This window comes from Diceros bicornis, chromosome 26 (assembly GCF_020826845.1).
Source record: "Diceros bicornis minor isolate mBicDic1 chromosome 26, mDicBic1.mat.cur, whole genome shotgun sequence".
In the NCBI taxonomy this organism is placed as follows: domain Eukaryota; kingdom Metazoa; phylum Chordata; class Mammalia; order Perissodactyla; family Rhinocerotidae; genus Diceros; species Diceros bicornis.
In genome coordinates, this window is record NC_080765.1 from 7,573,258 (window position 1) to 7,597,242 (window position 23,985).

Here is a 23,985-nt window from a genome sequence, read left to right on the forward strand (position 1 = left end):
AGAATAGCATTACTACCTAATAACATTTTTAGTAATGCTCATTACCTTTTTATTCATAATTTATTTCATCTGAGAACAAGCTTCTTGTCTTTGATTTTCCAAGTCTATGTTGAATTTACGATTCCATAGCTATAATTAGAATGAAAATATTACCTGCAAATGAATGAGGTATCTCTTTGGTGCCTACTATAAGAAATGTGAGGCTTTTGTGCTAATTAGAAGAGCATCTTGGTCAGTAATGCTGTGCTCCCATGTGACTGTAGATTGTATTGAGATAATTAATCAAGAGGTAGAATTAGAAACACTCGCTTAACAAAGCTGACTAGAAAATAAGAATGCCTTTTCCCGGGGCAACTATTTAGAATTGTGAGATTTCAAGGGCATGTTAATACATCCCCTTTAGCTTTAAAAAACTTGTGCTGTCTGGGAGCTTTTCAATGAGGAAACCTTTCTGACCTAGAGCATTTAATTTAACTTTGTTCAGGAAGCATTCAGATACTTCCTACTATTTTGGCCCTCTTGCGTGTAAGAAATGACATTGCCCGGTAGACAGGTTCCCTGTCATGGTTATAAGCTCTGAAGGTTCAGTTTTGATCTGTCAGATTTTGCTGCCTCTTGCAGCACAGAGGCCTGGACTCAGTGGGAGTTTGGCGTAAGTAGTACCATGACTGTCCCTTTAGCAGAACTGGGACATGGCCGCATTGATAAGGGTGGTTCCTCTCGCTGAAGTTTTGGTCTTATGCCTCCATACGCAGATGGACAAACCTCTCTGTATCTTCCATTTTGGTAGAGACCTTAACAGTGTGAATTGTGATGAACTTGGACCACTGCCACCAGGTTGGGAAGTCAGAAGTACAGTTTCTGGGAGAATATATTTTGTAGATCATAATAACCGAACAACCCAGTTTACAGACCCAAGGTTACACCACATCATGAAGTAAGACTTTTACAAAATCTTTGTTGACCTCTTACATTTACAATTTAATGTTTTCTAATATGTTTCTTAATTTATCTGCTGTATTGTTTGTTAGTGGAGAGTAAGCATAAGCAAAATATGATCAATATTTGGTGGCAATGGCATGTTTTAAACTCTCAAGTGAGCTGTGAGCAGTACTGGAGCGTATGTTGTTGCCACGCTCTCCTTGCTTGCAGCCTAAAGACAATTCACCACGACGGCAGGTCAGGCAACTTCTGAACGAGCTTCCGCGCGCAGCGCTCTGATGAAGTGCGTGGCCCTTAGAGTGAGGAGCAGTGAGATGAGGTTGTTCCTTAGTGCCCGCTCGTCACTGTCTGGAAGGGCTCCGCAGTCCATGGGGCTGCCTGCCGGAGCCTTTTCCTGTGCCCGCCGTTCCTGCATAACTTGGAACTGGGAATTATCTGGGATCCCACATTCAGTGTTCCAGGTGTGTGGTGTTCTCAGAACCTAAGAGCCCACCTAGCTCTTCTCATTGACAGCTGACATTAGTGGCAAAACTTGAACAAGACCAATGTCACATTGTCCCTCTACTCGCTCTAGTCGTTTTATTTTACTGGAATTTTGCTTTTAGTGAGTGGGCTGAGAAATCTCTTGGTTATGAAAATGAGCAATAGTTAGATTTCACTCGAGTTCTTTGCTCTTGTGCGTATTGCCCGCCTCCACGATAATCTGCTTTTAAAATTTTTTGCGTTAACTCCATTGAATTCTAACCGCCAAGGCGCATCTAATGGTGTATTGGTTGGTCTCGTAGATACATATGAGATGCGTGATGAATGAGAGCAATTTCTGTTTTTATTTATAGCAGTGATAATGTGTGAGGTAAGCCATGTTTGGAATTGGGCTATCTCCTTTATTGTATCCTAGGCCTATATTTAGGCTAATGGTGGCCACCAGCAGTTTTTACATATCTATGTACATAGTTATGTCGTCAGAGAAAAAAGTTCGAAGTTCTGTGTAATGAACTCTCTTCTTAGCCCCTTTAGTAGGGAGGCAACGGGGGGAATTGCTTGCAGCTCCCTTGGCCACTGCTTTTGGAGTGACTTGGATGCTTCTGTTCTTCTCAAGTCACCAGTGCCAACTCAAAGAGCCCAGCCAGCCGCTGCCATTGCCCAGTGAGGGCTCTGTGGAAGACGAGGAGCTTCCCGCCCAGAGATATGAAAGAGATTTAGTCCAGAAACTGAAGGTCCTCAGACACGAACTTTCACTTCAGCAACCCCAAGCTGGGCATTGCCGCATCGAAGTTTCCAGAGAAGAAATATTTGAGGTATGGAATTCAGTGCCACTAGCAAGTCAGGCATAGACTTTTCGTCCCTGTGAACAGAGAGGGAGTTCTTCTTTCTGTTTGGTATTTTAGGTGTCGATTTTATTGCTCAGTGAATTGCAAGGGTTTATCAGGACCAAAGGCTGTGTAGAGAGAGGGAACTGTATTTTCTTCTATGGGAAAAGTTTAAAAACTAGATAGCTTCTGAGGTGAAACCTAGAGATTTGTACAGACACTAGTTCTAATTAATATTGTAAACCCCCTTCTCTGCACTGTGCAGATTATATATTCCTGCAACCTGCATGATTTCCTCAGAACCAGTCATTCCTTCTGCTGTTGCCTTGAACGGAATTTCATGTAATGGCACTGCCTCTTCAGAGAAGCTTAGTGGCCAAGGGGCCACCCTGTTGTCTCTTCTGGAAATAGGAAGATCAGATGGTTCCTGGAAAGGGTTCTATCCTTTATACAGCTCCTCTGTGGGGTCAGGGTCCCTAAACAGGCAGGGCTGTCTTGTCGCAGGGCCCTTTTCTCAAGGAAAATATGATCATAAGGTAAAATCTCAACTGTGTTTGGGCCATATCCTGCCTTCCTTTGTGGAATTATTGGCACAAGTGATCGAATGAGCCTGGGTAAGCACTGAACACAGATTCTCACCGGGCTCTAGCAGCTGAGGGAGGCGTGGAGGGTGAGTCCCATGGCTGTAGCAGCCCAGCGGCCTTCTCCACAGCAAAGGGCGCTGAGGAAGCACCCAGGGCCATGCTTGATGCTCGTGCACAGCCAGCATTGGATGAGTGTCTGCATCAGCTAAAGTGCCCAGTTTTGCCCATTAGACAGTCTTGAATGGTTGGCAGGGATAGAAAAGAGCTGAATTATTGACATTTTGCTGCCAGATCATTTCCACGCAACATCCTCTTTCCCTCTTGGGATGGTAGGGTTTGAATTACATTAAATTTAAAGCATGAAAAAATTCTTAAGTGCCTTATCACTGAAATATCTACAGACATTTAGTTAGTTCCACTGAACATGGTGAATCTGAGGGACTGCTGGGCTGGCCACATGTTTTCTGTGTTTCTGGTAAGCTATTGTATGTCTTACTTAAACTCTTGTTTGCTTTTTGAGTCAGTGGGAATCATGTGATTTTTCACTTCAGATATAAAAACAGACTCAGAATTCTTTTAATATTCAGACTCTCTAGTAACATCTTTTTGGTTAAAATATATAAATTGTTCACAGTATGGACACATTAAAATTAATCTGTGTGGACAAAATCAACTCTAGTGAGGACGTTTGTTCTTAAGTCATTAGTGATTGGGCTGAAAATATAATATCTTTATTTCCTTTAGGTACTGTATTACCTGGCATGTATTTGCTTTGCTGTTGTTTCTGAGGGAGAGACAGTGGGAGAAAAGATTATGGAAGCAGCAATGTACTAGATGCCAAATAAACATTCTGAATAGGAATCAGATAGAGCTCGGATTTGAATGAATTATTTATTCGGGTTCCATTATCAATAACCTTTAATCTTTTTATAACTTTAAGAATAAGAAAAGTTCTTCTTAGGGCCAGCCCCGTGGCTTAGCGGTTAAGTGCGCACGCTCCGCTGCTGGCGGCCCCTGGTTCGGATCCCGGGCGCGCACTGACGCACCGTTTCTCCGGCCATGCTGAGGCTGCGTCCCACATACAGCAACTGGAAGGATGTGCAACTATGATGTACAACTATCTACTGGGGCTTTGGGGGAAAAAAATAAATAAAATTTAAAAAATAAATAAATAAATAAATAAACTGAGCATTTGTTTAAAAAAAAAAAAAAGAAAAGTTCTTCTCTCTGAATCTGTACTTTTGATATGTAGGAGTCTTATCGTCAGATAATGAAGATGCGACCAAAAGACTTGAAAAAACGACTGATGGTGAAATTCCGTGGAGAGGAAGGTTTGGATTACGGTGGAGTGGCGAGGTGAGATGCTGATTTATTCACCCTTTCTGCCACATGGATTCCAGCAGAGCTGTAATAAAGTATTTTCAGAGAGAAGTTGTTTGCCCCTTTCTGGTGTCTGTCTTGGAGGGGTCAGGACCTCAGCAAGCTTTCTTAGAATAAGGATTCCTAAGAGCATGTGCACACTAGCATCTTGCCATCACCTTTCAGAATGTACGTGATTTTCACCATTCATTTACTTCTTGTAAAGCGAGAATTCAACTTTTAGACTTAGCCCCTTCTTCATCTGGCATCTCTGAACCTGAAACACGAAGGACCTGCTCCTGGAGTTAATCTGGGAGGCAGTCTGCTTTTGTCATTAGAGGACTTTCAGTGGTGTGAGGAAGGCATGTAAATTGCATTTGTATCAAAGGAATTGTGTAAAATGAAATTTTGGTCAAAACAATTCATGCAAATGATTTTAAAAATAGAATATAGTAATGAAAAGCTACCATTTCCTGTTTTACCTCTTTTCAGCTTCAAAACAACTGCTTTTTTGCTCTTTTAACTGTTTCTTTAATAGGTACCTGTATATCGCTAAATTGATTGAATTCAGATATTATCTATTGATTTCATGATTTATGGTCATAGACACAGATAGACTGGATAATGGTTGTGAGAATCTAATTTAATATTCTCACATCCCAGTTTAGTCATATCAATATTTTTAGATGTCTATCATTCATTGTCTTTGGAACTTTACATAATGTGTTTTCACCATTAGTTTTTGATTCATCAAATGGAGACATTCTCAACCTCTCTTTTTCATAAGAAAAGGATATTAATACTCCTAAGTTTCCCTTCAGCATTCTTTCTACCTTTACCTCTTACATTCTGTCATCTGTAATGTTACTTTTATATTGTCAAGATTGAAGATTTATGTTCTGTTCTGTAACCAAAATTAAGTAAGTTTCCTGTGCTTGTGTACCTATTATTTGTAAGAGCTAAAAATCAATACGTTGTTTATATTATTATGACAATGTAAATGTTGTTTGCTGAGGGGTTAAGTGGTATTCTATAATTTATTTTATCCTTTTGAACAAATTTTAATTTTTCCAACAATTTCTTCTTTTTCTTTTTTTTTTTTAAAACCATACTTTGCCTTTATCACCCCATCAAACTTCATCTTTTGCCATCCTCCACCTACCCTTTTTCCTCCATGTATCTCCCTCGTGAAGACTGTCCATCTGACTGATGATTCTCTAGGCCTTCTGCACAGTTCTCATCATGGGACTTCACTGCTTTCCTGGGTTAGAGCCATTGTCTTGTGGATCCCGTAGCTTTCTCTTTCTTGGCTTACTCCTTTGTGTTACTGGAGTATATCCTCAACTAGCTTTCTTAGAAAGGGTGTGTGGGAGGTGAATTTTCCAAGATCTTGCATCTGAAAGTGTCTCTTAATTTACACTTTGACTGATAGTTTGGCTTTTTATAGACCTCTAGGAAAAAATAATTTTCATTTGACAGAACTTTGAAGGCATTGCTGTACTGTCTTCCAGCACCCAGTGTCACTGAACAGTGGTCTGATGACAGTCTGATTTTAGTCACTTCTTCACCAGAAGTTATTTGACCCCATCCGGGACCACCCATCATCCATAGATTCCACCACCTTTTTTGTTTTTCACCCTCATCCTGTCCTCCTCGCTTCCTCCTTACCCATAATCCACCGTCACAACCACCTTGTGCCTCCGCGCGACTCCCCTGCCTCTCTTTCCATTTGCTGTACTTGTCTGGCAGAACCCCAGCTCTGAAGAATCCACCCACAGGCTGCTGTGGGCCTCACCTGAGCAGCTGCATGTGGCTAGAGGAAAACATACTTCCGTGCCACGGGCCGTTCTCTGTGTTGATGGCCACAGACCACGGGGAGGTTGTGGCACCTGCTGCAGTTCTGCTGCGTCCTCGTCACCCCTCATTCTCTTTCTCAGGTCTCTAGCCTCACTTCCCCCTGTCCTCACTCTTATTTATTTATTTTTTTTGTGAGGAAGATCAGCCCTGAGCTAACATCCGTGCTAATCCTCCTCTTTTTGCTGAGGAAGACCCGCTCTGAGCTAACATCTATTGCCAATCCTCCTCCTTTTTTTCCCCAAAGCCCCAGTAGATAGTTGTATGTCATAGTTGCACATCCTTCTAGTTGCTGTATGTGGGACGCGGCCTCAGCATGGCTGGAGAAGCGGTGCATCGGTGTGCGCCCGGGATCCAAACCCCGGCCGCCAGTAGTGGAGCGAGCTCACTTAACTGCTAAGCCATGGGGCCGGCCCCCACCCCCCGTCCTCACTGTTAGCTGCTGGCTTTGCTTCCTATTTAACTGAGGAAACAGAAGCAATCTGAAGAGTATTTTGTCACCACATATCCCGTCTGCCAGTATCTGTGCCCACGTGTCGGCCTTCCCTGCTGGGGCCCTGGGTGGCCCACGCAAGTTTCTGTATAGGAGCAGCACCCCCTTGCACAATGCATCCCAGGCCCTTCTGCTTCTGCTGGTATTTCACATCTGTCTCATTTCAGCAAAATGTCCCGTTCTCTTGGGTCAACCTCGTCCACATACAAATGTACTATGATAACTCCTTTAAAAGAAACAAACATGCCGTGCCCCCCAAAACCTGCCCTGGACACTATATCCTCTTCCTTTCTAAGCTAAAAGGAGGCAATAAAGACAAAGAAAGCAAAGTGAAAAGAAAAACAATTAGAAATTCCAGGAAAAACAAAAATTTGTTCAAGAATGCTTAATTCTCAGTTGTCTCCCTGATTCTCTGTTCTCTTTATAGCAAAATCCCTCCAAGGAGTTGCGTGCATCCCTATTCCTGCTTCCACATCCCTCACATTCTCTTGACCCCGTTCCAAGCTGATATTTCTGCCCTTTGAAGCCCTTTGTCTCCAGGTCTCCGATGGCCTACATCTCACCAAGCCCAGTGATGCCCCCTCAGTCTCTCTCTCCCCTGGTCTGTCAGCAGTATGTGTATGTGACGGAGTTGGTCACTCCCTACTTCTCGAAGCACTTTGTCCACTTGGTTTCTAGGACTCCACACACTCCTGGTTTTCCCTCTGGCTCACTAGATGTCCCCTTTGCTGGTGCTTCCCTCTCTTCCTTACCGCTGAACATCGGCTGCCTCCGCACTCAGTCCTGGAGCCTCCTTAGTGCATGGCCTCCGAGTCCCACGGCTTTAAATACTGTCTACGTAGTGACGACTCCCAAACGTGTGCCTCCGGCTCCTTCTCTCCCCTCAGCTCTATACTTGTTTACCCAGCCGCCTCTCATCTTTCCTTGGATATTTCTAAAGCTTATTACACTTAACAGTCCAAAATTTCTGAGTTCCCCTCTCATACCAGCTCCTCCCTAATCTTTCCCAGCTCACTAAACCACCCCACTTGGCTCAGGTTGTGCAGTAGTCCTTACCTCCCCATTTTGCTCGCCTCCCAGAGCCAATCCACTGTGGTCCTCGCAGCTCTACCCTCAGAAGAGAGTCATACCCCAGCCACCTCCCCTCCCCTTCTGCCCCCCTCCTGGCTCAGGCCCCCAGCCCATCTCCTCTCTCCTCTCGCTCCTGACTGCTGTGGCAGTCACTGCCCTTGTCTGCCTGCTTTCTCACTTTTCTGACAGGCTGTTTCCCAGGAACAGCCACTATGATCTTTCTAAAACCTCAGCCGTGTCATTCCCTGTTCCTGAGACCCCGAAGGCTTTCCATCTACCTGGCGGGCCCTCCAGGTTCCTACCCCAGACCCTGTCCGGCCCACAGCTGCTTTGCCAGCCACCTTCAATGTTCCCTCTGCCTAGAACTTGTCCCCAAGATCCTCACGTAGCTTGTTCCATCCGTTCGCTCAGGTCTGCACTCACACATCACCCTCAGGAGGCCCGCCCTGACCGCGCTCTAAACCAGCCCTTATCGCAACCAGGCCTGTTGGGCTGTCTGAGTTGCTCCCCTGTGTCTGCATCTCCACAGACACAGACTGCAGCTGGCAGGAACTTTGTCTTGTGCACGGCTGAATCCCCTGTTCCTAGAAGAGCAGCTAACACATAGCAAGCGCTTGTCTCGATAAATATCTGCTGAGTGAACAAATTTTACTTTCCGATAATTTCCTCTCCTCCATTTCCTTGCTTTAGTCTCTTGAAATGCCTGTTACTCAGATGTTGGATTCCCTGGATCGATCCTTATGTCTCTCATCTTTTCTGTGTCCCATCTTTGCTTTTCCCCCCTACTTCTGGGAGATTTCCTCAGCTTGTCTTCCAGTGCTTCAACATTTTTTATTTTGTCTTTTAAGGCACCACAACATACTCATTCACTGAATTCCTTTGTAACAAAATGTAAAATGAAAGAATGAAAATAAATAATATATCTATCATGAGATGGAATCTTCTTAAGGGAGAACACCCCTCTAATTTGCATGCCCTTGTGAGAATTGTATTCATTCATTAACCATTCAGTATTGAACCTCTACCATCTACGAGGTACCAGGGATACAGCCGTGAGCAAAGTAACATGTTCTGTGCCCCCTTGACCCCTCCAGACTCCCCACGCAGAGGAGTTCTCAATCTAATGAGGTACAGACATCAATCAAAGAATTACACAAGTAAATGTAAACCACAGCTCTGGTTGTGCTCCAAAGGAAGGCCCCTGTGTCCTAGTGGCCCTGGGGAGTCAGGGGAGGAGAGCCTCACACCTTCACAGTTAGAAAACATAAGCAAATTCTCAGTGCTACAGCGGTTATCCCAAGGAAAATTATGTTCTGATGGGCATTATAGGGGGTCTCATTCTGTTTCTGGACAGAGTTAGGATTTTTTTCAGCAGCCAAAAGAAAAGAATTAGAAGGAAAAAAGTCGCAATATGCCCTTTGGCCCTGGCACAGAATCCTTCCTCTAACTTCTCACTGTCACTGTCTCCTCCTTTATCTCACCCTCCCGTCCATCAGCTGTTCCTGAATCCCTCTGGGGTGAAGGCTGTGGAAAGGCCTGCATTCTCCTAAAAGTGAGCTCCCATTGGTACTGCCCCTCCATGGGAAATCATTTTCCTTTCAAGATTGTCCCAAGTTTCTTCTTGGATCTTCTTGATCTTGATTCCAGAAACCATCCTGCTTTTGGCAAATATAACTTCTACTTGCCCTTGATAACACTAATTCCATTTCCTGGCCAGAGGTTTAGGCTTTCTGTCCCCCTTCTCAGATAGAATCTTCCTACTTAGTCATTCATATTTGTCCTAACAGTTCAAATCAAACGACTTTTGTTTTTGTCTTCTGTGCTGTTTCCTTTATATCTCAAGAGCTCTACTGAGAGCCAGGAATCCTCACCAATTGCTCATTTCACTCTGTACTATTTTGTCCTAGAGCATAATGAATCAGTCCTTGTGTTAAGATCTAAAACTAGAAATTTTAGCACATGTAAATGCTTTTTTGTTGTTCTTGTTCCTAGAGAGTGGCTTTATTTATTGTGCCATGAAATGTTGAATCCATATTATGGACTTTTCCAATATTCTACGGACAATATTTACATGTTGCAAATCAACCCAGATTCTTCAATCAACCCTGTAAGTATTAATGAATAAAGAGGTAGGGAATTTAGTTGGAGAATTTTTTAAATGGATTTTCAGCTTCAGTCTCAATTCTTGGTCTATTCATTATAGACTTACTCAAAGACTATGGTAAATAAAACTCTGAAAGGTAGAGTAAGAACTGGATTAAGATGGATGATTTCAGTCCTGTAGTTTTAGTGATTGGGTATCTTGTTTTCAGAGAGAACAAGAGTGAAATTGAGCTGCTCATATACTCAAAGCATTTTATTGCCATTTGTTGCCATTTGAGGGCCCTCTGGTATGATGACCATACTTGTTGATGGTGTCATTCTGAGAAGTGGGTTACAAAGTGACGGAACCTTTACCAACATCGAAACAACGTTTTGACTAATTATCTGATTATAATTCCAACCTGAAAGTAGATGTGTGATGTTCCCTGGTTACAAACCAGAGCAGCTCTGGGTTTAGAGTGGTTCTTTGACTTGGATTGTTCATACTTATTTTCTTCTGTGTTCTCTTTTTTCCTTCTTTGGATTTCTTCTCCTTCTTTCTTGTGGGACAGGGGAAGGAATGAAGAGGAGGAAGGGGAGTTGCCCTTTGTGTGTGCAGTGGGAAGGCGGAGCAGGCGGCTCCCTGGCTGGAGACCTGTGCAAAGCACAAGGCCCTGCACTCAGAAGGGCCTACACTTGCTTTGATTCTGTTTTGTCACTATGTGGAAATTCTTAATTTTTGAATATGGGTTCTGCATTTTCATTTTGCATTGGGTCTCATAAATTATGTAGCAATTCTGAGAAGTGTTCGAACTAAGAACATATAAAATGTTCAGGTGATCTATCCAAAAGACGTGCTCTTAGTTTCAACCACCTCAGCAGCCTTCTTTCACTGGGTCCTGAGCACACCCTGTGAGTAACTGATTCAGTGTTTGCTTGCCCATGGGATTGTTCCCCAAGAAGCTTGGAGAAAGCGCAAGATAGCCATCTTGGCTGGTCATTTTTCTAATGAATTCATGTTCTCTGGTGCCCCCTACAGGACCATTTGTCTTACTTCCATTTTGTGGGTCGGATCATGGGTCTGGCTGTGTTCCACGGACACTACATAAATGGGGGGTTCACCGTTCCCTTCTATAAGCAGCTACTGGGGAAACCCATCCAGCTCTCTGATTTAGAATCGGTGGACCCAGAACTACATAAGAGCTTAGTGTGGATTCTGTAAGTATTGACTCACTGTTCAGTTAATTGAAAATTCATACATAGTCACTTGTCTTAGTGTATGCCAGATACATGTGTTTTGTGTGTGTGCACGCACATGTGTATATATGTAGGGGATGGGGGTGAAATTAGAGAAGAGAAATAAACTATTGTTTTAAACTAGAAACATAAAAGTAGATTTAACAAAAATACTTAATTGACTTATTTTCCTCGTAGTGTTTGGCCAGTTTCCCTTCATGGACAGTTCTTTTGCCCCTTCCTTAAGTTATTAAGCTGTGATGGTGAATGGTAATCCCCAGGCCATTGGTGGTTGGTTGGTCTTTGACACTTGAGGGTGCCTCCAGTCTGTCTCTAGAGGGGCCAAGAAAGTATCAAAAAAAGTTAGTATCCAGTCACCTTTGTTTTAGGATTATCCTCAAACTCTCTTAAAAGCAACAGGCATGGTAACATGGTAAACTGTGGGTGTCGTGGGTCCTTGTGAATGAGCTAATTTCACGGGAATGACAGGCAGATCCAGGCTCTGGCAGAGGGAGGACAAGCTGATGGATGAACTGGACGCGAATCGGGCCTTGATTGTATCCTGCGTCTGGTCTGCCTCATTTCCCACGTCCCAACTTGAAATGGTGGCTGGCAGGGGTTATGGCCTTCATCCTATAGAAAATCTTCCACTCTGTCTGTGTTTCAAGAAATATGGCAGATTAAGGAGCCAGTTTTAACTTTCAAGTGCTGCTTTGTTTGAACGGATGCATTTGGAAAGGCTACCTTAAAAGGGGGAGCAATATTTTCTTGGTGTGGCTGTGTGCAGGCTGATTCCCTTCAACTCAGTTCCCCTTCACGATTCCCTCCTTTCTGCTCATGGACTCGGTTTACAGAGCAATCAGGTTGCTGTGTCTCGTAAAATCACAGAATGGTAGAGCTACCGTCACCCTCCTTCTGTGACTGAGAAAGCCGAGTCAAGGACACGTGTGGAGCTCTGGTCTCCTGGTTCCTTCCAGTCCCAGCGCCCTCCTGCCCTCACATGAGCTCTCTGTCCGTCTCAGGCTCTCTCTTCTCCCTCTTGCAGCCCTGGGTCTGGCAGTCCGTAAATCCTGTCTCTCTTTCTGCTGGATTGTTCCATTTAATGTTTCGTTCATTGCCTTTGTGGGAGAAAAGGTCTAACTGACATCCATCTTCTGTCCTAACTTCCACAGAGAGAACGATATCACCCCTGTGCTGGACCACACTTTCTGTGTGGAACACAATGCTTTCGGGAGGATTCTTCAGCATGAACTGAAACCCAACGGCAGAAATGTTCCTGTCACAGAGGAGAACAAGAAAGAATATGTCCGGTAACGTTCTGGGGAACCTTGGTGGTCGCCGATGGGGACACCCAGGTGCCTGGGAGCGTCCTGGGCAAGGCTAGGTTCATGTTTAGATTGTTGAGCCTCCTTCGCTGTGTGAGGCTTACCTGTCCCTGCCAGCACTTGTGACCAGAATCACATTAACAGAAGAGACTTCCAGAAACAGTCAGGTTCAACGGTGGGAGCTCTGCCTGGAGGAGCCCTGACATGACCAGGGCTGACCTGTTGAAGGGAGAATAATGACCCCAGAGCCCAAACTGAGGAAGGACTTTCAAGTGACTGCCCAATTCTGGTTGTGAAGGTGGCGAGCACAGGAGAGAGGAGGAGGCCTAGAAGTTTCCTTAAGATCAGTCTCAAGGGCCGGCCCCGTGGCTTAGCAGTTAAGTGTGCACGTTCCGCTACTGGCAGCCTGGGTTCGGATCCCGGGAGCGCACCGACGCACCGCTTCTCCGGCCATGCTGAGGCCGTGTCCCACATACAGCAACTAGAAGGATGTGCAGCTATGACATGCAACTAGCTATCTATACAACTATCTGGGCTTTGGGGGAAAAAAAATAAATAAATAAAATTAAAAAAAAAAAAAGATCAGTCTCAAGGAAGTCTATTGCATTGTAATCTGTTTTCCACCTCATAAGACCAGTAAATGACTGGTCACTTACATTGGAAATTTAGAAACGTGGACATGTTTGCATGCTCAAGCCATCAGACTGCTGTGTAGTTGTCACATTATCCTGTATTTATTTTCAAATATACTTTTAAATTATGGCAGTTGTTGGAACAGGTCACGTTAAATCCTACTGCTATTTTTAGTAAAGAATCAGAATGGATAAGGGGATGTACTGATTTATTTTTAACTTGGTACTTGGGCTAGGTACTACCAACTGGGGGGTTTTTCTCCAGGGAGGCCTGGCGGGCAGGGTGTTAGGTTCAGCAGATGTCAGACCTACTGATGGAGAAAAACTTTTTTCATGAACCATTTGGTATTGCTTCCAATTTGTGAATTTTTCTTTCAGGTTATATGTAAATTGGAGGTTTATGAGAGGAATTGAAGCCCAGTTCTTAGCTCTTCAGAAAGGCTTTAATGAACTCATTCCTCAACACTTACTGAAGCCTTTTGACCAGAAGGAACTGGAGGTACGTTGTCACTGTGCTAGGCCACATCCACATTGGAGGGTTCACACGTGATGGTTGTTTTCTTGATTCACAACCTGGCTACAGTGAGGCAAGCCCGGGAGTTTGTCCCGGCTCCCAGAGGAACAGAGTCAGGGCTACAGCGAGAAGGAGCCAGGATGTTTGCACCTGTTTATGATGGGCCGGGTGTCCACTTGGCAGCAGTGAATCTGGATAATTCTCAGGAAATTGTTCAAGGTGTTTGTGGCTTATCCTATTTTTCAGGGTCTCTGGCCGTGGAGATTTCTAGCCCCCTCCTGTGTATTCACCTCAGATCGAGGAAATTATCTCATATATAACCAAATTCTCCCACAATGTCAACTTTTTGTTTTTATTCTGACTATTATTAGACTCAGAACAAAGTGTTATTGTCTTCTCCAATCATGCTTCATGTCCTTGAACATAGCCATTCATTCATCTCTTATCTGTCTCTATTTGGTGCCAAATAGCTCAAGCCATTAAAATTGTTCTCAGTCTCTCTGCCACCAGTGAGCCACCGAGAGCTTGTGAGCCATGCAGAGCCTCCCTTGGGTACAGCAGTGGCTCTGGAGGGAACTTTTAAAGCCAATTGCAGAAACACACACGTGACTCGTGCTGCATTCCCTTCTCTTCAGACTTTAAACTCCATGTACCATTGTCCCCAAGAGATCACGGGGCTGTGGCCCCATTTTACAGTCAGCTCGGGTTTTCAGTTCCTTCCTCCTCCTCCTCCCAGTGCAGTGCAAAAGCACAGACCCAGACTTGGTGTAAGACAGTGTCCTATCATGGCTGTGCACCATGATGCCAGGGCTGGGACCAGCCTGAGGGGTCAGAAAGGCAGAGCGTAGCGTTTCAGGCATCTTGTTGATTTATCTTGTCTAAATGTGTGTCTAGTTTATTTGGACATAGCTGCTTCTTTGCTTTGGGAACCCAGTTTTTAACTCCTGTCATATAGTGGGAACCTGGGAGGCTTGTTGTGACGTTGGTTTATACATTTTTAGAAGTAACTTGCCTGTAAACGCCTTCCCAGTTGATCATAGGCGGCCTGGATAAAATAGACTTGAACGACTGGAAGTCCAACACTCGGCTGAAGCACTGCGTGGCCGACAGCAACATCGTCAGGTGGTTCTGGCAGGCGGTGGAGACCTTCGATGAGGAAAGGAGGGCCAGGCTCCTACAGTTTGTGACTGGGTCGACGCGAGTCCCTCTCCAAGGTTTCAAGGCTTTGCAAGGTGACTGACATGGAGGTGGGGCTGTTGGCGCTGCACGTCTGCACAGGGCATGTTCTCTACTGGGCCATGGCAGGAAGGACTGGAATGTTGGGGGCTGTTCTCCCGAGACGTCTGCTGGAAGACGACGTGCATGTGTTCTTTCGTAACAAATGCTCAGCCCTGCGGGGGCGCTCACCTGGCAGAGGGCTACACTTGCTCCCTGTGGCCATGAGACCCTCTTCCCTCCATAAAAGATGATGCTCTTACCTCTGCCAGCTCCCAGTGCTCAAGGCTCTGCTATCCTTTGCCCAAGTTGAAAGAAAAAAATCTATAAATACTTGGATGAGAATTCAGCAAAATAAAGCCCACTTCCTCTCAAGCCCACCTTTCCCAGTATCTCTGAGGCCACGGGAATCAGCAGGCGAGACATCCTCGAGTTAGCCCAAGTCTTTGCAGCAGCAGTGGCGGGTGCTTGCCCGCCTGGTGCCCCCTCGGGGCTGAGTTTGGAAAGACCTGAGCAAGGAAGAGCCCAGTGGAGCCAATGCCTCCCCTTTCCCTACAGAATTGGTTGACAGAGGAAGGGTACAAAGAGCAACAAGGTTTTAGGGAAAGAAATCAGAGTTTTTAAAGTACACTATGGATTCATTTCCGAATCTTTGATAGCAGCTCTTTAACTGTGGCCCTGGGATACAGGAGAGAGAGAGGCCTGCCCTAAGTATATCAAGAGGCCAAGTCCACTGCTACCATGTAGGTCGTTAGCTCCAGGGGTCCTCCCTGGCCCTCAGTTTCCTCATCTATACAAGTGGACTGTCTGATAGGCTCCACTATCCAGTTAAGTACCCATCCTTTCTCTCATCCTTTCCAGGTCTGACTGGGTCCCTGGTTCACCCAGGTCTGGAGCTGGGGGTTGGAAAAGGGCGAGGTGGATGTCTATAGACACTGAGGGTGTGTGCCTCACGGCAGGGATTAGAGGGGCTCATGGTCAGCCTCGGCCAACTGGGAAAGTCCTCGCAGGCTGCTTCTCCCTAGCCCTGTGATTTGTAAAATTTCAGATTTTTGTCACTTGATAACCTTGATAGCTAGAAGGAGTCAGGTGAAGAATATTAATATATTAAAATTTAATAAATTGAACTTTGCAGTAGTGTAACGGATATATTTCACATCTAGAACATTCCCTGTAGACATTCCCTTATTTTAAGGACCTCTTTCAGTGAGAGAAGTTATTTCTGTTTCCTAGGGCTTTGGTCCCAGGCCTTCGTGTCTTTTCGCGTTGTGCCTCTGCCTGGGAGGTTTCCTGACTCCATACTCTGCTTTTCTTATAACGCTGCTGTCCTCTGTCAACAGTGGGCCCGCTTGCTAAACATTTCTGTTAAAAAAAAAATCGCTGGTGATTTAGGGATATTCTCCTCACAACCCCTCACTGGAGCCTGGAGCAGACTCAGGGTTGGGGGCATCAGGAGGGTTCTCACCTCTTTGCTCCGCCCTTGTGATTTTCTGAAATGTCTGATGTCAGTCACTTGATGGCCACCGTAGGCATGTCAGCTGGGCAGAGGCTCACGTTGCCCCGTGAGTTCCCCGACCCTGTGGCAGGACAGCCCACTGGGACTCGGGGCTGAGGGTGTGGTCACAGGGGGGCCCGGGCTCTGCGTCTGAAGTGCATTAACTAGAATGTTGTCTTGTAAGGTTCTACAGGCGCCGCAGGGCCCCGGCTCTTCACCATCCACCTCATCGACGCCAACACCGACAACCTCCCGAAGGCCCACACCTGGTAAGCACGCCGGTCCCTGGGGGCTGTCTCCGCGTGTGCGGTCACCACAGGACTTTCCTAAGCTCGTGTCCTATCTGTAGCACCCCGAGTTTCATTGATGCCGAGTCACGGATAAGGACCCACTGTAGCAGCAGTGTCAAATGGGATAAGCGCTTGGAGTGTGTCACATGTGAGGGTTGTCAGAAGTCTCGCTTGTGAAACCAGTTTTGCCCCTTTATCGTTAATGTTAGCTCCCACTCCAGCGGGCTCCAGCGTTCACTTCGCTGGGTCTTGCTGCGTGTGTGTGCGCACGCATGTGCGCACATGTCCGTCAGTGGGGAAAACTGTAGTTTTTCACTTAGACTTAGTAGTCTTCATGGGGCTCCCTTTTCCTTCTGGGAACTTGCTTGTGACAGATGCACCTTGTGTATTGAAAAACCTTTCCTCCCTAAGTTTTAACTTAAATATTATCCATCGTGGATTATTTCCTTTGTGGTTTAAAAGTCATGGCACTTACATACCCTTTGTCTCAGAACCACTTATTGAAAGGAACAGCCGCCTTTAGTTCAGGAGAACCAGTTCCAAATGTCGCGATGCATCGTGATGTAACGGAAGGTTCCTGATTGGAACCCAAGGCTGTGGGTTCAGATGCTGGCCATGACACCCTCTAATATGTGACTTTGGGCAAGTTCCTCGATATGCTAACTGGGTTTTCCACACTTGTGAAAGAGGCTACTAAAGCTGTTCCCAAGACCATGGCGAGCGGACAGAGCACTGTCGCCAGCATGGCTGGTCCAGGAGTGGCGCCATGTTGACGCTTGGGACCATGTTGATGCTCGGTGGCTGCCGTCCTCCTCATGATGCCTTGTCCTTTCATAGTTTAGTGCTTGGAGTAAAACGGAGATGAAAAATATCCTCTGAGGCTAAAGCTCCCAAAAAAGACTGCCATGCCATTTACCTCAACTCTTTCTTGGCAAAAACCATCCTTAATTGCTTAACCTCTATAATTCAACATGCCACTCTGGATCCTCTGGGTCACAGTTTTGTATTTTTTGATTTGCTGAGATAATAGCTTTTTAAAAGGTGTCTTTTTCTTTACACAAACATTGGAAATGAATTTCCCCATGGAAATACTGAGTCATAAATTTAATGTTTATTTCATCTATCAGGGATTTGACATTTTATTAGTTTTGAGATACAATTTGTTTTTGCAGGGAATTTTCCAGACTGCCCTATTTTGGTCTCAGATCCAGTCACAGAGGATTAGATAGATGTGCGGTAAATTGTTAGTGGTGATTTGACTGCCAGCCAGTCTGGATTATGGTGGTCTGCAAAGAGGGTATTCCTGGTACAGAGAAATAATTTCTCCCAAAGACAAAAAACAAACAAAACAAGTTGAGAGGTTTGTCTCAATATAACCAGTAAATAGTAATTTGGTTTTATTTTGGTTTTAAAGATCTTAAGATTTATTTTGCTGTGTTGATTGAAAAATCTTTGCATTAGAAGCAGAAAAGTCCCAGGGGGAAGAGGAAAACTCTCCTCCACCTTCCCCTGCCCCCAGAACTAGGCACTGAGGTGTTTTCCCTTCTCTCGGCTCCATCCCCCCTACACACGCTCGCGTGCTCCCACTCGGGAGCACGTGCGCACACACACTAGCTTGTGGCTGCTCCCATCTGTGCTTGTCCTTGAAGCGGGTCCTAGGGCCAGACGGCCCCCAGCAGCGACTCTCCCTCTTTTGTCCTGTCCCAGCTTTAACCGGATCGACATTCCACCCTATGAGTCGTATGAGAAGCTCTACGAGAAGCTGCTGACCGCAGTGGAGGAGACCTGTGGGTTTGCTGTGGAGTGAGGAGCAGCCAAAGGCTACAGATTCTAGCTCACCACCACCAGACCAAAAGCAGAGAGCTTTCTGTGCGCCTCCTGCGAAGCTGGCTGAGGCACTGAGTTCTAGATGACCTGAGGGAAAGGGTTGTCTCCCCTCCTTTTCGTTGAGGGAGCGAGGGGGGCGGGGGGACTTTGGTTGGTGGCTCCCACCCATATTTTCCTCCTTTCTGACAGTACTCCCACCCGCTTCCATTACCCATCCAATAAAATGCAGCCAGGTTTAGCATTTGGCTTCGGTCACGCAGGATATTCTGCTGCGGTTGTACCACGTGGCCATAGGCCCCCTGCCCTGTGTCTTTATGGAGCATCGAGCCGCGGTTATGGAGCTGGGCCTGCTAACTGAGGGTTCATAACTGGTAGCTCTGCTAGCTATTGTGTCTCAAAGAAGTCCTGAGGCCCCTCTTCAAGTTCAGTGGCTCAAGTCCAGATTTCATCCTAGCAGCCTGCTCTGGGTAGCAGATCAATTTCTAACTGAAGAATAACTGTAGAATACACGCTTATTGGAATTCTGCCACAGCAGGAAGCTTGAGTCAAAAATGTGCTTCCCTTTTGGAGAGGTAAAGGAATGGGGCAGCTTTCGCTGGAGACCTGTTTCTTTTCAGGGTATCCTGGCTGAAAAATTCGTTTCACGTAGAGAAAAATGATCTTTCCTTTTAAGAGACCCTTTTGCCACATTATCTATCCAGTTTGAAATATGTTTTTCAGTGAAAACACCACATAACGGAACTTATAAAAGAACAGACCAAAACCAGCCTCAGATCCACGCAGCCAGTGGCAAGCTGTGGCTCCTGCACCATGTGTATGTAGAAGAGCATCGACTGGGTCCCTTGAATACTAACAAACGGTGATGCGGAAATTGCTAAGAGCTGAACTAACAAAACAAAATTCTGTTATTGTAGCTGCTGGCTTTGTGCAGACTAGGTTAAAAGGGAGAGGGGGTATGGATAACCTCGATGACCTAAATCCACCCCAAGTTGTTTTACACGAATAGGGCGTGGGTGTAGACCTGACAGCAGAGGGGGCCGTTCCACTCGGACCCATTCGGCCCATTTCCCCAATGTCAGACGGTGACACTAACAATTGTACTCAATTCACTTGCCCAGATGTCTTCTTCGTATGATGAGCAAGGCCACAGCAAGCCTAACCCTGAGTTTCTAGCACTATTTTCCAGTTTGCACGCAAGTTCAAACAGTATTTCAACAAAGTGGCTTGATTGGAGATAGCTCAACTTCAGTGAAAAACTGCAGCAGCAGCAGCAGCTTCTCTGTGTGGTTTTTGGTGGTGGTTTTTGTTTTGGAGACAGGTGCAGGGTACTTCATTAGCACGACATTTCACTGTTGAAATTTCGTTGTGGAAGTTTCTGAGTTAAGCGTTGGGATCCAGCTGTGGGTCTGAGGTGGGTTTGGAAGAAGTTTTCGGCCGACCGTTTCACCTGTTCTTTTTGTCACTAATACTGGGGTGTCACTTCAGACTGGGGTGTTTGGAGGCGTACTTCCCCTGCTGCATCTTGCTGGGGTTCTTTCGCTTGCCTGGAAGCGGTCTGCAGTTTGGCATGGGGAGCACGCAGACCTCTTAGGCGATGAACCCCGTCCTGAACAAGAGGCCGCCCAGTTTGGGGGCCGGGATGGCGGCTGTGGGTTCTCGGAGCTGTGAGAGAGCCACACTTCGGGGCCCTTACCGAGGTTCTCGGATAGAAGGGATGTCGAGTGCTATTGGCTGCGGAGGAAAATTCAATCCATTCAAAAAGTCCAGGCCAAATTGTGGGCTTAGTCTTCACAAGTTCTGCCTTGCCCCAGTTGGGCTTATCCTGTGTCTCGTTTACCATTATACTTTCTGAGGGCGTTCTAGAAGCTGGCTCCCCCATGACTCCCTGCAGTCCTCCCCCGTAGTCTTCCTCTGGAAGAGTGAGGAAATGAAAAATGAAAAGACCCCATCACCCCCTAGATAGCTCTCCTCCCTGCCGTGAACTTAAACCACAGAGGAGGAGCAGATGTCCGTCAGGGAACTGGGAGGACTCACGACTGAGGTAGGAAGACCCGCCTGCTTTTCCTGTGCTGTTGGCCAAATCCGCAGTAATTAGGAAGGAAACAAGGGGCTCGCGGGAATGTGGCACTCGACTCCTCTAAGACTACCTTCCTGCCGTCAGGAGGCGGGGCAGACTCTGCACCTGCCAGCCCCATGCCCCTCGTGTCAGGGGTCACCTCAGCAAGATCCAGAGGGTCATGTCCTGGCTCCCCCGTGGGTGCTCGGGACACATGGGTCGCCCGTCCGTAGGGCCTGGGGCTCTGCTCTTCTACTTACACTTGCACGTGGGCGCCCTCGTCCGCTGTGCGAGTGTTATCAAGGAGCCTGAAAGAGCAGAACTTTCCAGAGCTCCCGTTTACTCTTGCCAACGGGCCTATCTGTCAGTGGCACTGCACTTCTAGAACCTTAAATATGGACAATGGATTGGGCTTTTTGAACCCCCCCCAGAGAATAGTGTGGCAAGCAGTGGTAAAGGCTCCCAGTTATGCTACTTGGGGTCTGCGTGAACCCCGTCCACGCGCGCTGTCGTTGTCGCTCTTCTCAGTAGTCCCCGACCACCGCCATTCCCTCGTCTCTTTGCCCAGACGCTTCAGGGGCCCCACTTCCAGGCTTGCCCTCCCCAGCGGTCATCAGCCGACCCTCAGGGATGTAGCCACCCACCGCTCTGCCAGTGCTTTAGGTCAGGAAAATGGAGGGGCTGCCTGGGTGACGTAAGTGCAGCTCCTTGACTTCCGAGGGGAGCATCTGCCCGCCGGCTGGGATTGTGGCCCCTCAGCTTGCTTAGCCGTCCGGTCCAAATTCAGGTTGGGTGGTCCTCATGTTGGAGCTGGCGGGAATGGCCTTCTGCAGAGAACACACCCGCCCCACCCCACCTGCAGCCAGGTGGGTGCCACACGGCAGCCTTCCCGAAACATAGTATGAACTTTTAAAATTTGTTTATTTTTGTTTCTCAACCACTTTATAATGTATTTTTTAATTTATTTTGTAATGTCTTGTTTTTAAGTATTGCTGCTATCCTTGTTATTCTTCCCACTGTTTTTATTGCTGATTTATTTTGTGAAAGTTGTACACTAATGTTCTGTTTTATGTCAAAATCAAAAGTATTTAAAGAAATACTAGTTCTATTTAATGTGGTTATGGAACCAGCTGGAAACACAAAACAAACAGTGATTGTACAGCAGGCTGGACCCAGGAGGTCAGGTTCATTTTGTTACATATGCAATAAACTCACGACTTTACATTTTTGGTATCTGTTATTTTGGTGTGGAAATGAGATTGCAGGTTTTTTTACAATCCCACAAGAAAGGAAGTCAATGGTCAGAAATGCTGCCAAGTGCCTTCTAAGGAAAACAGACAAACGTAAGAATAGAGTTGTGGAAGAAACTAATGGAAACATGGCAGTCAGTCTCAAGTGCTCTATCAAGCAAAAACTGGGATCAAGAAAGTTTCGAATCTCTTGACTTATCCTTCACACGTTGGTCATATTTGTTGGTTTGGGTTTTTATTTTTCTTTTTTATATGTTTTATCATGGTAGAATACACATATTAATTTAACCATTGGTAAATGTACAATTCAGTGGTATTAAATACATTCACAATATTGTGTAACCATCACCACTATATATTCAACCCCTTTTCATCTTCCCAAATTGAAACTCTACCTATTAACCAATAACTCCCATTCCTGCTTCTCTCCAACCCCTGGTAACCTCTATTCCACTTTCTATCTCTATGAATTTGCCTATTCTAGGTACTTCATATAAGGGGTATCATAAAACATTTGGCCTTCTGTGTCTCACTTATTTCAATTAGCATAACATTTTCGAGGTCCATCCATATTGGAGCATATATCAAAATTTCATTCCTTTTTATGACTGAATAATACTCCAGTGTAGGAATATACATTTTGTTTTTCCATTCATTTGATGGACACTTGATGTGATAATTTTATGTGTCAACTTAATTAGGCCATGGTACCCAGAAAAAACATTAAAGACTAATATCTGCATCTTCTTTAATTTTTCAGCAGTGTTCTGTAGTTTTCAGTGTATAAGTCTTTTGCCTCCTTGGTTAAGTTTATTCCTAAATATTGTATTCTTTTTGATGGTATTTCAAATGGAATTGTTTTCTTAATTTTCTTTTCAGATTGTTGTTAGTATATAGAAAGGCAACTGATTTTGGTGTGTTGATTTTGTATCCTCCAACTTTGCTGAATTCATTTATTATTTCTAATAGTGTATGTGTAATCTTTTGAGTTTTTACATATAAGGCCACGTTGTCTGCAAACATAATTTTATTTCTTCCTTTCTAATTTGGATGCCTTTTATTTCTTTTTCTTGCCTAATTGCTCTGGCTAGAACTTCCAGTACTATGTTGAATATAAGTGGTGAAAGTGGGCATCCTTATCTGTTCCTGATCTTAGAGGAAAAGCTTTCAGTCTTTCACCATTGAGTATGATGTTATCTGTGGGATTTTTCATTTTATTATGTTGAGGTATATTCCTTCTATTCCTAGTTTGTTGAGTGTTTTTTATCATGAAAAGGTGTTGAATTTTGTCAAATGATTTTGCTGCATCAATTGAGATAATGACTTGATTTTTTTCCCTTTATTCTGTTAACGTGGTATATTACATTGATTGATTTTTGTACATTGAGTTATCCTTGTATTCCAGGAATAAATCTTACTTTGTCATGATGTATAATCCTTTTATTATGCTATTGGATGCAATTTGCTAATATTGTGTTGGAGATTTTTGCATCAATATATCATGAAGGATATTGACCTATAGTTTTCTGTAATGTTTTTATCTGGCTTTGGTATCAGGGTGATGCTGGCCTCATAGAATGAGTTAGGAAGCATTCCCTCCTGTTCAAGTTTTTGGAAGAGTTTGAGAAGGATTGGTGTTAATTCTTTAAATGTTTGGTAGAATTCACTTGTGAAGCCATCTGATCCTGGGCTTTTCTTTGTTGAGAGGTTTTTGATTACTGATTCAATCTCCTTACTAGTTATAGGTTTATACAGATTTTCTGTTTCTTCATGATTCAGTCTTGGTAGGTTGTGTGTTTCTAGAAATTTGTCCATTTCATCTAGGTTATCCATTTTGTTGGCATACAATTATTCATAGTACTCTCATAATCCTTTTATTTCTGTAAAATTCACTGAAATGTCCCCTCTTTCTTTTCTGATTTTAGTTGAGTCATTGTCATTGTCTTTTTTTCTCTTCCTTAGTCATCTAGCTAAGGGTCTGTCATCATGTAGATTTTTTTGAAGAACCAACTCTTGGCTTCATTGATTTTTTTTCTGTTCTCTATTTTTTAAATCTCTGCTATAATATTTATTATTTCCTTCCTACTGCTAGCTTTGAGTTTAGTTTTTTCTTCTTTTTCTAGTTCCTTCTGGTGTAAAGTACATTGTTGATTTGAGACCTTTCTCCTTTTTTAATATAAGCATTTACAGCTATAAATTTACTTCTTAGCACTGCTTTCACAGTTTTGGTGTGCTGTTATTTTCATTGTCATTTGTCTCAAGATATTTTTTGATCTCCTTGTGGTGTGTTGCTTAATTTCCGAATATTTATGAATTTTCTTTCCGTTATTGATTTCTAGCTGCATTCCATGTTGGCAAGAGCAAATACTTTGTATGGTTTCAGTCTTTTTAAATTTTTTGAGACTTGTTTTATGGCCTAACATATGGTCTGTTATGGAGAATGTTCCATG

At 44.7% G+C, this 23,985-nt stretch overlaps 1 protein-coding gene across 7 annotated transcripts in view; it reads left to right on the forward strand.

Moving 5' to 3' along the window:
* Positions 1 to 23,985, forward strand: part of SMURF1 (SMAD specific E3 ubiquitin protein ligase 1) — a 124,950-nt gene that overhangs the window by 90,438 nt on the left and 10,527 nt on the right. For 3 of the 7 annotated variants that reach the window (XM_058569275.1, XM_058569276.1, XM_058569273.1), the window contains exons 9-17: positions 791 to 937; positions 2,042 to 2,240; positions 4,089 to 4,192; positions 9,606 to 9,720; positions 10,735 to 10,913; positions 12,104 to 12,241; positions 13,267 to 13,387; positions 14,433 to 14,634; positions 16,297 to 16,381. In XM_058569275.1, coding sequence (XP_058425258.1) covers positions 791 to 937; positions 2,042 to 2,240; positions 4,089 to 4,192; positions 9,606 to 9,720; positions 10,735 to 10,913; positions 12,104 to 12,241; positions 13,267 to 13,387; positions 14,433 to 14,634; positions 16,297 to 16,381 — 1,290 coding nt within the window. Of the gene's footprint in view, positions 1 to 790; positions 938 to 2,041; positions 2,241 to 4,088; positions 4,193 to 9,605; positions 9,721 to 10,734; positions 10,914 to 12,103; positions 12,242 to 13,266; positions 13,388 to 14,432; positions 14,635 to 16,296; positions 16,382 to 18,109; positions 18,397 to 23,985 lie in introns of those variants that run through there. The other 4 variants (XM_058569279.1, XM_058569277.1, XM_058569278.1 and 1 more) reach the window with 4 other exon arrangements.